Source organism: Gastrolobium bilobum, unplaced genomic scaffold (assembly GCF_033153095.1).
Source record: "Gastrolobium bilobum isolate Gb01-03AN ecotype WA unplaced genomic scaffold, APGP_CSIRO_Gbil_v1 utg53652, whole genome shotgun sequence".
Taxonomy (NCBI): Eukaryota; Viridiplantae; Streptophyta; class Magnoliopsida; order Fabales; family Fabaceae; genus Gastrolobium; species Gastrolobium bilobum.
The window spans coordinates 1,550-17,726 of NW_026895564.1; the positions used below are offsets into that span (position 1 = coordinate 1,550).

A 16,177-nucleotide genomic window follows, 5' to 3' on the forward strand; every position below is an offset into this window, starting at 1 on the left:
TAAATTACAAAATTTGAAATTCAAATTACATCTCTTTTAAAAGAGCCCAAAATTACACATTAATTTAAATTTGAAATTTCAAATTCCGGGCACCATGACCATCCCCTTCCTCTTTTGCACCTGAAATGTTAGACAACTCACAAGTACAAAATATTATCACATAATATATATTTTTCACGTATGTCTTGATATTTAACAATTAATTATCAAAACATATTTAAAATTTAAAACTTTTCTTAATTTTTCAATTGGCCGAATTATATAACAATTAATATAATTCTAATTTTGTTGACTCTTTCTCAAAGAACACAAAATTAAATCATGCATATAGCCATCAACACTTAATGGCCGAACCATATACTCATGTATATGAGATTAATTTTCGAAAAAATTTTATTGCATGCTCATGAAACAATTCATGGAGAAAAAAATAAGAAAACAATCAAGGTGTTCAAAACACCTTTCATGGTCGAACTCCACCCTTCAAAAAGGTGCTTCCTTTTAAAACTTTTATAAAGAAAAAGACAACCATGAATATGAATGGATGCATGAACATGGCATTCGAAATAACATGTTCATAAAAACAAAAACTTTAACCGTTTAAAGTATTGTAAATTAGAATCCATTCATAAAAAATTGAATCTTTAACCTTTAAAGAGATTTTAACCATGAAAAATATGATTACAAACAAGGTACCATCACCCGTCGAAGGTAAAGCAACCGGGCTCTGATACCACTTGAAAGTCCGAAAAGGCCTTGAAGGCCGATGCATGCAAGAGGGAAAAACAAAATTTTTCTTTGCGGAATATACATGCACATCAAGATCATGCTTTAGGAAAGCATGATGTTACCTTGTTCGTGAAATCACCAGATGATCAAGGCCGGTCTGAAGGGTTCAGACCCTCTAACGTTGATCCACACCACCCACTCGTCTAGGTGCAAGAACTCCTTCTTGTGAAGCCACCGGATGATCACCACAAAGAGGCTTGCTAGGCACTCTATGTGTGAAGATGGAGGCTAGGTGAAAGTGTTTGAAAAAGTGAAGCTCTCAATGTGAAAGAGTCACAAGTGGCGCAGGAGAGAGGAGAGAATAGGCTAGGTTTTCAGAAAAACCCTTGGAGGAACAACTACCACATAGGTGCATAAGAGGAGAGTATTTAAAATAAAATACCAATCAGATTTTTCTCCTGAAAAATCTGATCATTAGGCGCCAGATTGGAGAGAGAGAAGTGGAGCTGTTTTATTTCAAAAATTGCTAACAGTCTCCTAGAATATTCTCTTGAGAATTGGTTCAAAAACCTATTCAAAATTCTGATCAGAAATCTTCATAAGATCAGCTATATGGTGCGCCCCATATAGCCCAAAAAGGTGACCAGATACATCTGAGTAGTTGCATTCAAATTTGAATCAACTCACTCAGATTTTCTCCCAACTGACTGAATCTTCTGGAGCTGATTTTGATGAGCAAATCTTGCTCACCAACAACCCAAATCAGCGCCATATATGGCCTTGGAACTTGTCCAAAAGATTCTCTCATGATACTAGTTATTTGTTCCAACAAGATCTCATCTTATTCTTTTGTTATGAAACAACCTTTCATAGGCAATTCAAATTCAAATTCAAATTCAAATATTTGAACTCAAACATTCAAATATTCAAATTCAAATGTTCAAACATTCAAATTCAAAATTCAAATTTTCAAATTTCAAAATTTAAATTTCAAAATTCAAATTTCAAATTTCAAATTCAAAATTCGAATTTCGAATTCAAATTCAAAATTCAAAATTTCAAAATTCAAATTTCGAATTCCAAAATTCAAAATTTAAATGTTCGATAATTAATTTAACTAATTAAATTAATTAGTAATGTCTTGGACTATCCAAGCCCATTACAATGAACCATGCGCCCTCCACCCCTTTAGGTGGAGTTCCAAACAACTTCTTGGGCTAATAACTATTATTAGGCCCAATACCTTTAATGCTAGAGCATCTAGACAATTAAGTGTTTGTGTGTGACCCATTAGGTCCAACTTAGCCACTGACATAAATGGGCTTGGGCCCAATAAGCCCACAACCCATCTAATGACAACACAGAGCACTAGCAATGCTTTGTTGCCCCCGAACTAGTTAGATTAATGATTTGATCATCCTATTAAACATATTTGGTTGCCGTACATATTTTTTTTCGTCTCGGTTACCTTCCCATAAAACCTAGGGTAAGGAAGCGTATCAACCCCTGCGGTTTAGGGTAAGCTTTATTCGAAATAGGGAATCTTCAATTTACAGACTCTAAAGGCAGATCATCTCATGATCTCTTTTACTATGCATAGATTCCCGAGTCCCTGTAAATGTCATCCCGATTTCTCCGGTTTACAGATAACCTAATCTCTCACAGAGATTTGACGAATTCCTTCAGCTTATCACCCTAGCCCTGTGTTCTTTCAGGACAAGCCCAACAGTATACCTATGAGTCTCCATGTTTCAGGCAGACGAGGTGCACAATCAAAGCATGCCTTCTAGAACACAGTCTAGGTAATAACTTCTGGTCTTAGGAAAGACATACCCAAATATAAATAGACTACTCTAGTGATACTCTCTGTGAGAGTTCCTCATAGAGTCTCTTTGTGGGTCCGTTCAGTGCGAGCTATACCCTTATAGGTCCACCCACGACTTTAGCTAAGACATCTCCATATCTGTAGCACATGAGGTATATACCTTGTATCCATATACAAATAGATAAGTCGTGCTAGTCTTACCCGAGATTACTGACCCCATTCTCAGTATCTTTAGACTAGGAACATAAAATTAGGAATAAACATCCGGTATTCTTGAATCCTCATGATTGTGATCTCATCACAGATACTCAAGAGATACCTATTTTATTCCACGGGGTTTATCAAGTTATTCATAATATATTAATATTAATATCGAGACATAATTATGAAACAAGATAAAGAGTGCTTTTATTTATTTGCGACAATATTAAAAAGGTCTACATCTCTGTCCTTATTTAATCATAAGATTGTCTCTAGGACACCCAAATACTAACACCCCCCCCCCCCCTCCCCTTTTCCCAATTACCCCCTAAAGAATTCGTATTCCTTTAGTACTTCCGTTTCGTGATTCCTTTGGACCTACTAATATTTTTTTTTTTTTTGATAACAGGACCTACTAATATTTAGAACTCTAGCTTATGTAACTAATTTCATTGATAATTATAATCATAGAAGACAATTGTAGGTTTTTTTTCTTAATTCAACTTATGATAATTAATTATTGTTTATCTTTTATTTATATATGTCATAATGTTCTCAATTAATAAAATTATATTATAATTTATAATTACTAGTTAGTGCTTCTCCTAACCTCCAGGACCTGGCTCCGCCACTGCTTGTAGTTGTATTTTGTTGATGAAAGTGATAAAGTTTTATTCTAATATGCAACATTTGAGCTTAATATTACTAAATCCTTTCTTTATGAGAATTTCTATTTTCCTTTTTGTTCTTATAGGGGACACTTAATGATGGAAGAATTATTGCCGTGAAACAACTATCCGTAGCATCCCATCAAGGAAAGAGCCAGTTCATAGCTGAGATTGCTACTATATCTGCTGTGCAACATCGTAATCTTGTCAAATTATACGGATGTTGCATTGAAGGGAGTAAAAGACTTCTTGTCTATGAGTATCTAGAAAACAAGAGTCTTGATCAAGCATTATTTGGTATGAGAAAATGATATTTGTTTTCTTTTTGTGTGTCTAGCTAAGTTATCAAATGCAGATTACGGCATGTCGCGGTCAACCCCAAAAAATGCTATAGCACTATAGCGGGTTGTGGTTGCAGAAATAGCGGAATAGATATATGACAAAAAGAAGCATTTTTAAAGGCAGAGATAGAAGAAGTGACAAAGAGAGACGTAGATAGACTAAAAATCTCTTAAAAAATTTCTGCGACACATTTAAATTTAGGACAAAATTGACATTTTGCCTTCTGATAGCAATATGTCCGCAAATGCGATCGCAATGGTCGCTATTGCGTTCTAGTGCGGCGCGGTTTCTTGTGGTAAGGCACTGCAACACCCATACGACGCGGCTCGCGGCGCTATTGCGACGCAATTAACTGCGATATTACGACGCAATTAACTGCGCTATTGCAGCGCAATTAACTACTATGGTGTCTAGGCGTGTATTTATTTCTCTTTTTAACAATAGGTAGTCTTTCCGGAGCAGTCTGGGCTAATGAGACATGGGGGTTATATTGCAATTGGGATTCAAAGGAAACCTGGCCTTTTATTACTTGGACCATATTTGCAATTTATTTAGATACTAGAAAAAATAAAAAATTGGAAGGTGTAAATTCTTCGATAGTAGCCTCTATAGGTTTTCTTAATTTGGATATGTTATTTTGGAATTAATCTATTAGGAATAGGACTACAAAGTATGGTTCATTTACATCTAGTTGAATTAAAGAGAATAAAGAACCTGACAAATACAAATATCGAAAGTATATTATACAATTCAATCATTTCTTGTTTATTATAATTAAGGACAAATGTGGCTTGTTTGGGCAGGAAATTGTTTAACGCTCAATTGGTCCACACGCTATGATATCTGCTTGGGTGTTGCAAGAGGTTTAACTTACTTACATGAAGAATCACGACTCCGTATTGTACACCGTGATGTGAAGGCTAGTAATATACTGCTTGATCATGAGCTTGTCCCAAAAATATCTGATTTCGGGTTGGCCAAATTATATGATGATAAAAAGACCCATATAAGCACCCGGGTGGCTGGGACAATGTAAGTATTAAAACTTGATCATCTTGTATTAGTTTCATGATTTTTTCTATATTGTATTTGTTTATAGTTTAGTTACATATTTTTGTTTTGATTAACACTAAACTGTCAAAAAACTCAAATTCTCATGCTGAAGTGGATATCTTGCACCGGAGTACGCCATGCGTGGACACCTTACAGAGAAAGCAGATGTATTTTCCTTTGGTGTTGTGGCTCTAGAGTTAGTTAGTGGGAGGCCTAATTCTGATTCTAGTTTGGAAGGAGAGAAGATGTATCTTCTAGAATGGGTATGCATGCTGCCTTAATGTTATTATCCCTAGCATTTATCTTAATTATAGCTATGTTATGCATGTAAAGTTATAAAATTCATTTTGGTGTTGCAACCAACGAGTTTGAATCTGATCTCATTAACTGTTACAAAAACATGGAAAATGTAATTTTATTTATTGGGCAACGTCTAAATAATTTCATATTGCATTTAATAGGATAATAGATGAGTCTCTTCCCCATTATAGTATTATTTTCTAAAATCTTCTAAGAAGGAATGTGTTATTAGCAGCAGATGCCAAGTTAGGAAAAATTATGTTAGAAGAGATAAAGACGGACCCAAAGAACAAATGGACCAGCCATAATCAGTTAAAGTATTTCAATTAGTTTAAGTAGTTAGAATTAGTTAATGATAGCAGTTTGACCTCTAACTGAATGGTGAGAGGCAGGTTATAATAAGAGGAAGTGAGAGGATATCATGGGAGTTCAATTTTGAACCTTTACCTGAAGTCCTTCACATTTCACATAGGGGGGGGAGAAGAAGTGGAACTGAGGATAGACTGGTTGGATAGTTTAGGAGATATAAGGGCCAATTTAATAGATCCCCACCGGAAAAAATACACTAATCTTAAAAAGCTTTATCTTGGTGAGAAACCTCCCTCAAGTCAGTAATGAAAGAACTACTGAATTTGGTGGGGATTTTGTTTTGAATACGATGGGATATCTGGAAGAGTCGGCCAAAACAAAGGCAATACCAGCCCTGTTCAGGAAGTTTTGGGAGATATTTCTAATGTCTTCAGTGAGTCACAAGGCTTATCACCACCTAGCAGGCATGATCATGCCAGTGTGCTATTCCCAATCTAAGGTCTAGGGGTGTGCATGGAGCGGTTTGGTTCCATTTTTGTTAAAAGCCGAACTGAACCGGTTTTCTTTTTAAAACTAGTTTTTGATTTTTCAGTTTGGATAATTTGGATCTGGTTCAGTTTGGATATTTTGAACACCCCTACTAAGGTCTGTGATACGGGCCAGGCCCAAGCAAGTCAGTTTTGTTAATGGTTTGTTAGGAGGGGAAGGATCTGGAAGGGATGTGCAACTGAAAATGGGCGGGAAAGTTAGCTGTATAAGAGGGAGGCATGGGAAGCATGGGGGGATCATCTTGAACTTGGAATAGGCTTGGAACTTGGGAGAGTCTAGAGCCTCTCGAATTGCTCTAGAACTATCTTTTCTTTCTGCATGTACTTCTTTTCTTAGTGTAATTGAGTCCCTGTGTTATTGTTCTTCCATTACTGTTGCTGTAATTAGGATTATATTGTCTCTATTATTGTAAAAGCTGCTGAACACTGCTCTGTTTGCTCTTAATATACTGTCCACATTAGTATTTCATGAATTGTGCTACGATTCTGGTGCTATTTCTGTAAATGACATTGTTGGTTTGTATCAGTCTGACAGATACCCTTACCAGAAGATGAGATAGAAAAACTGGTAGGTGACTAATAGGAATATACTCATGTAGGTGCATGTAGGGAATTATGTTCTACCAATGAGGTGGCATAACTAACTTCAGAATATTTTAGGAGGTTAGGCTAAGTATAAGAGGGGAATATGTATTGTGTAAAGGAGCTTGGGAAATATTGGACTTGGAATTGGGAGAGTCAGTACCCCTCTCGAATGTACTGAAATTTAGCTTTTCTGCTTTGAGTATTTTACTGATAAATGTATTTGAATTCTGTAATTTCCTTGTTCAAATATATAAAAAATCCAGTTCCTTTTCTGGGAAAAAACACTGTTGTTTGTTTGTCTCTGTTTTACTGTTATTTGATCTGGGTCCTATCAGTGACATACTGGAAGTAGGAATTATCAAAGCCAGTATGAATCCATATTCAAGCCCCATAATTTTGGTTAAAAAGAAAGATGGAGGATGGCAATTTGTTTTGATTATCTGGCTCTAAACAAAATCACAGTCTTGGATAAATTCTTAATCCCTATCATTGATGAACTCTACTAGATAAACTAGAGGGGTCTAGTGTCTTCTCTAAATTAGGTCTTAAATTCAGTTATCGCGGAATAAGGATGATGGAAGAAGATAATCCTAAAACAACATTTCATGCTTATGAGGGGCACTATGAATTTTTAGTGATGTCTATGAAGGAAATCTTAGATTTATGCGGAAGCGGTTTAGGACCTAGTACATTGGTATGCTTACTGAATCATCCTTGTTTCTCAATTACCTCTCGGTGCGCAGGTCTCGTGTAGAATCTTCCCTTGTAGGATTCCTCTTCACGAACAGCTCACCTCAGCGCCGCAGCACGAACAACCTCCTTGAAGCTGGACTGTGGCAGATCTTCCAAACTATCTCTCGAGGAGGAAGGGGAAGTGTGTGGGCACTGATTAGATTCTGAGCTTGCCTCTTTCTCACAAAAAAGACCTCGGAGGCTGATGACTTAAGAGGTACTATTTATATGGTTCCAAGAAACCCTAGCTCATTGGGCTCTAGGTTCCTTGGGCTCTTCTCATACTAATAACCCATTTGGGCTTTAGTAAAAGAGCAAACCCAACAATCTCCCACTTGCTCTTTTGGATACAAACTTGAGTCGTAAAATCCAAGATCATGTAACCCATAAGTCATCATCTATCCGAAAAATACCCCATCCCTTGTCTCAAGCTAGCTTGGGGATCTACCATCTGTTATTAATCAAGGCTCCTGATAATCAACGAATGATTATCTAATTCGGTGCTACTCCACTAAAAGCCCGAACTTGAACTCCAAGATTAACAACACTTATAACATGAATATGCATCGCCCCTTTGTAGAATGTCTATAATTGATTGACAAGTTTTCTGTAACTCAATCAATTATTTATTCCCTTGACTATGATAGTTTCTTTAATGGATTACGTGCACTGGCCAGTGTCTTTAATATCCAAGTACCGAAACATATCAAGGGGACATATCCTACAAATTCCATGTTGTTTATCTCATAAATACCGATAATCAAATAATCTCACTCCCAAAATACCGAGTTATTGGCCGTCAATAGATCGAACCTCACCCGTTGGTAAATCAAAGAATGAAAACTATTTGATTACCTATTTATAATAAACTCAGGATTAAGAGCAATCTCATAACTATAGTTAACTGGAGATTTGATACCTTATGACAGAAAAACAACCTTAATCAAATCTCTCCTTGATCCTTTCAATGTGAATGTTAATTCACACCAATATTTTACAATGATTCAGACAAAACCATTTCATAAAATATTGCAGCCTAAATAAAGTGCCCAACTTTATTTAACAGCTGTGAATCCATTCATCAATTGTGAGAACCTATGATCATGTCCTCTATGAACGTATCCATATGATCATATACTCCACAATTTGATCCGGACCTTTATGTTTGTAAGTAGTGCGCAAAATAAATAAATAAAACCTTATTTATGAAATTCAGAAAATTATTTTATTGTTTCATTGTCTTACTCCAAGAGCACAATGAAACCAATAACTCCCACTTGCTTAATGCAAGTCTGGGATCCTCCTAAGACCCAAAGAAGTAACATGCCTCTCGAACACAAGTTCAGGCAAACTCTTAGTAACTGGGTCTGCAAGATCCACCTCTAATGCTATCTGAGTTTAGTGAAAAACTCATAGCTCGAGGTTGATTTTCTTGAGTCAATATCCACTTGAAATAACTGAATTTTTGAAAACTCAGCTTTTCAAGACTCCCAACCAGCATATAATCTCTCGTTCTCCAAAGATACTTGAGTACATGCTTAACAATAATCTAGTATTCCTCTAGGTTCAAAATGGTACTATCTCACTACTCCCACTGCGTGACAGATGTTTGGTTTAACGCCCAACATGATATGCGTGAGTCTACCTTTGCCAAAGCATAAGATATCTTGCTCATGCATTCTTCCTTCTTAGAAGTCTTTGGTCACTCCTTAGGAAGATGAATTTCACATCTGAGAATTATAATTCTTCTCTTAGAATTCTCATGTTGAATTTTGGGTTTTGTCAATATAAGTAGCCTGAGGTGATGCCAACAACTTATTCTTCCGGTCTCATAAGAGTTTTATACCAAGAATATAATTGGCTTCCCCAGTACTTCCATACCAAAACACTAACTTAGCCAACTCTTTATGCTTGATATTACCTCCACAATGTTTCCAATAAGGAGCATATCATCTACATAAAGTACCAGAAAAGCTATTGTCTTCTGTTGTATCCTTTACATACAAATACACATCATTCATCAAGGTTCTCTCAAAATCAAAATTTTGATAACCTGATCAAAAATGATGTTTCAAGACCTGGATGCTTGCTTAAGTCTATGAAATAGACTTTCACAACTTGCATACCGTGTGTTCCTGCTCATTTGCTATAAACCCTTTTGGTTGTTGTATGTAGATATCCTGACATCCAACTCCCAAAATGAAATCTCATAATTGAGACTTATAGCAATTAAGAGAATCTGGATAGACTCAAGCATGGCGTCTGGCAAAAAATGCCTCTAAGCTAGCTTTGAAGGTTTTCACCTTTCTGTTCATCCTCTCTTTGCCTTTTATGTCCACATGCACCTTGTGGGTTTTACCCCTCCTTGTGTCTTTACTAGGACCGAACGGAGTTGAAATACAAGTATTTCATCTCATTGTTCATAGCGTGAGCAACACTTGATCAACAACATCTTCTAGTGTATTATCGTAACTAGTAGGATCAATATCACTCAACAAGAGACAACTTGAGAGTTAACAAGGTTCTCTCCTACTACGAATGTACTGCATTAGACCTTGTGTATTTATAGGTAAAACAAATAGTGGGTCAAATGATGGATCTTCAATTTCTTGAGGATCCGCTTATCCTTGATATTGTTCCTTTACATGTGATACTAATATTTCTACTAGTTTCACTTATATATTATCATGTTGAATTTCCAATCATGGTTCTCTTGTTTGTTCACTTAGAGATATATCTATCCCCTCTTGAACAATCAAGGGAACAATGGATGAAGCTTCTAGAGATTCTGGAAATTCTTGATCTGAGATAAATCTCATCAAGAATAACCTAACTTAAGAGCTTATAATTTCTTATCTAGTCCTCCTTTAAGAAAATCATGTGAGTGCTCACTTAGATTATCTTGTCCTTAAGACTAAATAAGAAATCATCCCTAGTTCTCTTAGGGTAGCCAAAAGATATGCACACTTCCATACAAGATTCCATCTCATTTGACTGCTGTTGTAGGACGTGTGTCGTAGCACCCTAAATTCGAATATGGTTTGATCTGGGCTTGCACCCTTTCCATAATTCTTCTAGGTGTCTTTACAACAAACTTTTGACGGAACCAAGTTAAGAAGGTACATTTCCTTCTCTTAGGCATCTCCCTTGAACAACATTGACAAAGATGAATAACTGAACATGATCTTCACCAAGTCTAGAAATGTTTGATTTTTGCATACTGCAACTTCATTCAACTAATGCGTTCTTAGAGTTGACAGTTACAAAAACTATCCCCTTTTAAATCAGGTAAAACCTGAACTTACCAGACAGGTAGCCAACACTTTAGTCAGACCAAAGTGTTTTTGATTTGAACACCTACATGCTTTTCTGCCTCAGACTAAACCTCTTGGAATTTCCAAAAGCTTTAGACTTATGGCGCACTTGGTTCATCTGTCTAAATCCAGAGTAAACATTCATATAATGAAGTACTCATCACCTCTTCTGGTCTGAACGCTAACTGGTCCACATACATTATTAGTATGTACCAGTTCCAGTTGAATAGTTGCGCAAACCTTTTTGGCCCTTGTAGGATTGCTTGGCCATTTTACCTTCCAAATAGGACTAACATGTAGCTGTTAGTTAAAAGATTCTTGAACTTTCAGTCCCTCTTTTAACTAAAACATGTTTCCTACTTGAGATAATGTGACTCAATCACAAAGGCCAAAGTTATGTTTCATTTGAAACTTTTATTTCTTTGGTGAATGTTCTTGTTCATCACATTTTCCATTCAACATAACAAATTTAAGAGGGTATAGGACATAGGTAATAAAGACTATTTAAACAATGTACCAGAACAAAACAAGACGAAGATGAACTTCGAAATGTAACTGAGGAATCAATTGCATTGTCAACCCATGTTTTAACCAAAACAACTAACAAAAATTGAATTCCTCTTGAAATCTGGAACAAATAAACAGTCACCCAAAACCATAGTCTTATAAATAACTTGTCCTACTGCAAATGCAGACACAAGTTCCCATTTTCAAGCTTAAAATATCTATGTCCATTGCTGACAGGTATGCCATGTTTGAACTACTACAAAGAGTAATAAACATAATCAGTGATTCCTGAATCAATAATTCATTCACTGATCAGGTCTTGATATGCCCATGTCTGGTTCTTTTCATCACCTCTGGGCAATTTTTCTTTCAGTATCTCTTCAGTCTGCACTTGAAGAACTTGCCTTGCGGCTTCTTCATAGAAACTGGTTTGACAACTGATAAACAAGTCATTTTGTTCTTGTTACCACCCTTGGGTTTTCCTTTGGATTTAACAAGACTCTTAGCAAAATCTGCATCGACTGCATTCTGTCTAGCAGAGCTGCTAGACTCAGCAAACATGTCATTAAGAGTCTGAAGCATTTCTACTCCACTCTTAATCATGTACACTTGCTTCTGCAAGTATTTGGAAAGACTGACAATAATATAGCAGCGAACTACCATATCTGCCCTTTCCTAATCTGAGAAATGCATCTTAGTTTCCTTAGACGCATTCTCTGCAGGTTGCTATGGCCCTCGCATTGTCAGGACAAATTTTAGCTTCCATGTTTTAGAACAATATCAAAGATTTGTTTTTCACTTATTCATAGTTGGTACCATCTAGAGGTTTTCAAGTCAAAATCATTTCTAAGATATTTTCTGAAAAACATATAAAGCACACAATTACAAACAAATAATGCAATAAACAAACGAAGTGCAAGTAGATTCTCATAACTACTCTTGTTTATTGTTAACAATCCTTCAGTTTATCTTTACAAGGCTTACGATGGGCAAGTCACTTGTAAAAACCAAAATTGTTATTTGGGCCTTCAGTGCCATTGCCAGAGCCTCGATGGGAGGGTTAACAATTTTACCAAAGTTGAATGTAATTAACCATTGTTTAATTTCAAAATTATCCTTAGTGTCTAAGCATTGCCGACGATGGGTCGTACAATACTTTACTAAAATTTTGAAATTATTAAGATTTAATCTAGTGAAATCTGATTATCCTTATCCGATGGGGCTTCAGCGATAACCATTTCACTAATAAACCCACAAATGGAGCCCGCAGGTTTTAAAATTAATTAATTTTTAAAACCGTCACCCATTCAACATTTTTGTTTGAGAATTTTCATAAGCCCTAACGAATTCATTGTTTAATTTCAAAATTATCTTTAATAACTTAGTATTATCGACGATGGGACGTACAATACTTTATTAAAATTTTGAAATTATTAAGGCCCAATAAAATCCAATCATGCTAATCCGTTGGGGCCTCACATGATTATTTTATTGATAGGCCCACAATGCGCCTGGAGGTTAAATTAATTTCTTAATTTAAATCTCCTCCCATAGATATTTAAGTCCAATCTAATAAAATTCAATCATGCTTATTCGATGGGACTTCACATGATTATTTTATTAATGGTCCTATAATGCGCTTGAAGGTTAAATTAATCTCTTCATTTAAATCTCCTTCCATTCAACATAAGCAACATTTTCTAATTTCCAAGAATTATTTAATTGAGAGTATCCTTTGTTCGATTTCAAAAACTATATAAGTAAGAGCGCCGATAAACGTGCACTAAGCTTAACATAATTTTGAAAGTATTAAGGTCCTGAAATCCGGTCACTTTACGTCAGCGTGTGCTCCAAACAATCATGATACATGAATGTTGTATGCAGCGTGTGTTATTCCATGACCATTTCAGAAAAACCCACAAATTACTCGCAAAATAAAAGAATTCTCTCAGGAAATTTTCTCTAATTATTTTTCTAGATTTAAATCATCCAAATAGCTGACTTAATTATTAATCTAGATTGCAACAATCATAATAATTATCATTTATAAGGATAATTTGAAATCAAAATAATTTCCATAACGATTATTTGTCTTGATGTTAATTATCCAAAATTAATTAATTCAATTATTAATCTAGATTTTCAATAAAAATCATAATAATTATTAATTAATTTCTTAGGATGATTTAAAATCAAAATAATCCCATAATAACTATCATACTAGTACATAATAGCTATTATGCTCATGCAATCATACAAGTTATGCAACAATATGGTACCACCTATTCTATATGGCATGTTATCACAATAAAGCATGTTATCAATCATATAATTTATACCAATCAATAAAAGCATTAAATAATAAATCATAATTACTTTAATCCATGGCCTTCCTATTTTAAAGAAAATAAAATAAAATAAAATTAAATAATACAACTTTGGAATTCAACTTTCGCCTAGCCCATAGTATCTGTCTCAAGCCCCTTTAGGGTTTCATGGGTCCAAAAGCCCAAAGACCCAATCCTTTGGCAAGAAACCCTAGGACGCGAAAGAGGAACCCTAGCCGTCAGGTCTGCCGCGCCGTCACCCGAAGTCAAATCAGGCTGAAACTCCAGGGGAAGGACCACCACGTAGAGACGAGTGCACCGCCGCCGGAATCACCCAAAAAGGTGGCCGGACGCTCCCTCACTCTCCCATTCTTTGCCGGAGAGTGGCGGCCACTCTCAGAATCTTGTGGAGGCGCGTGGGGGCGCGTGTAAACTCAGATGGCGGTAAACCACCCACCGTTGCGTTCGTCTTTCCGTCCTCTTTCCAACCATATATAGATCGCCTCATTCCGAGATCGGGAAGACCTCGAAAAGTCTCCGACAGTTCTGACTGCGCATCTTACTCGCGGTTTCTCGATCTTGAACTTTTACAAAATATTTGAAAAATACACAGAAATTCCAAAAATAAACAAAAACAGCAAGGAGGAAACCTAATCATATGAGATTAGCCTCCTTGTTACAAATCGAGAAATACACGAGAGACCCTAACCATGGATTAAAGCATTTTTACCGATTAAAATTTAAACTTTTATGAAAATGAATTATAAAATACACATGCTAGATTCATACCATAATCCTAGAACCCTAGGTGCCACATTTCAAGAAGCAAAACTAATTACATGAATAGTGAAACTAGATTCACATACCAATGTACAGCCAAGGCTCTGATACCAATTGAAGGAAATCTTAGATTTATGCGGAAGCGGTTTAGGACCTAGTACATTGGTATGCTTACTGAATCATCCTTGTTTCTCAATTACCTCTCGGTGCGCAGGTCTCGTGTAGAATCTTCCCTTGTAGGATTCCTCTTCACGAACAGCTCACCTCAGCGCCGCAGCACGAACAACCTCCTTGAAGCTGGACTGTGGCAGATCTTCCAAACTATCTCTCGAGGAGGAAGGGGAAGTGTGTGGGCACTGATTAGATTCTGATTGCCTCTTTCTCACAAAAAAGACCTCGGAGGCTGATGACTTAAGAGGTACTATTTATATGGTTCCAAGAAACCCTAGCTCATTGGGCTCTAGGTTCCTTGGGCTCTTCTCATACTAATAACCCATTTGGGCTTTAGTAAAAGAGCAAACCCAACAGTCTATTGGTATATAACAATCAAGAAGATGATGTGACAATAATATAATATTTAGGTTACAAACATTTTTTTTAGAACATTAATTTATATAAGAGCCCTTTGATTATAATGATTGGTCTATAGCAAAGTTCTTAAACATTGAAGGGCTTGACTCTTCATAAAACCATGCTTCATCAAGAAGTTATGGCTTTCGTGAGATCGTCTTGTTCTCATGACTGATCAGCTTTCCCATATTAAACGTTCTTTATTGGGTAACTATATATAAATTGGGGTGTACATATAGAATCATCACTTCATTATCAATGGCAGGTTATTTGAAAATATATATTTTCAATTATATGGGATAATCTACCATGGGAAAACAAGTTTTTTTTTTTTTTTTTTTTAATTATCAGAATTCAGGACAATCTTACTAGCATATGAAACTAATTTTCTTCTGAAAGTTAGTAGAATGTGGATGTATGCTGATTACAGTTGACTCGTGTTAATGCTATTAAAACTAAATTAGGATTTCCTCGTATTTGACACCTTCAATTTGTGCATTCAATATTCAAAACATTTATTTGTTTTAGCTTAATGTTATTGGTTGTTGTTGTTTTTTTTTTTTTTTTCATTTTGTTTCTTAGGCTTGGCAGCTTCATGAAAACAACTGCGTAACTGATCTGGTAGATCCTGGACTATCAGAATTCAATAAGGAAGAAGTAAAACGCATGGTGGGAATAGCACTTTTGTGCACTCAGACATCACCAACATTACGGCCATCAATGTCACGTGTGGTGGCAATGCTTTCGGGAGATATTGAAGTGAGCACTGTAACTACAAGGCCTGGATACTTGACTGACTGGAAATTTGATGATGTGAGTAGCTTCATGACTCACATTGCAACCAAAGCATCAGATACAAGTTATTACAACTCATCAGCAAGTACCAGCATAGTTGGTGGTGCAGACCATTCACCAATAGATGCTTCTAAAGCTATCCTTCATGAGAGTCTTGACGAGGGTAGGTAAATATTGATGTATAATTTTGGGTTCTTGATCAAGTGTGCAACTATGAAAATGGCACTTTGCTCCACAAGTTTTGTTTCCTTTTTTCTTTTACTTTTTCATCGAGCGCTACTTTACTGTAATGTATATGCTAGGTTAATTTGTAATGTAAGTAACCATGTAAATTATCGTACATTTTACTTTAACAGGTTGCATCGAATGTTATCATTCAAATTTGATTTAAATAACATGGGGAATACTTTTCTCCTTTAACATGAGAGATGAGTTGTCTCCTACTGAGACAAAAAAGTGAGACCAGCAATTTAAAAAAAAGTAAAAACAAAAGCTTGGCACGAAAGTCAATGTATGTGTATGAATAAAATCTTGTCTCATGTGAAAGGAAAAAAACATTTCTCATACATATGTGAACTGTAACAATGATGTG

General features: G+C 35.9%; 1 protein-coding gene across 1 annotated transcript; it reads left to right on the plus strand.

Moving 5' to 3' along the window:
* Positions 1-3,509: 3,509 nt before the first annotated feature.
* Positions 3,510-15,965, plus strand: LOC133316699 (probable LRR receptor-like serine/threonine-protein kinase At1g56140; the record flags this gene model as incomplete). The annotated part of the gene is made up of 4 exons (XM_061518482.1): positions 3,510-3,720; positions 4,569-4,797; positions 4,931-5,081; positions 15,373-15,965. Coding segments are annotated over 4 exons (975 nt in total), but the record flags the coding sequence as incomplete, so codon positions are not given.
* Positions 15,966-16,177: the final 212 nt, after the last annotated feature.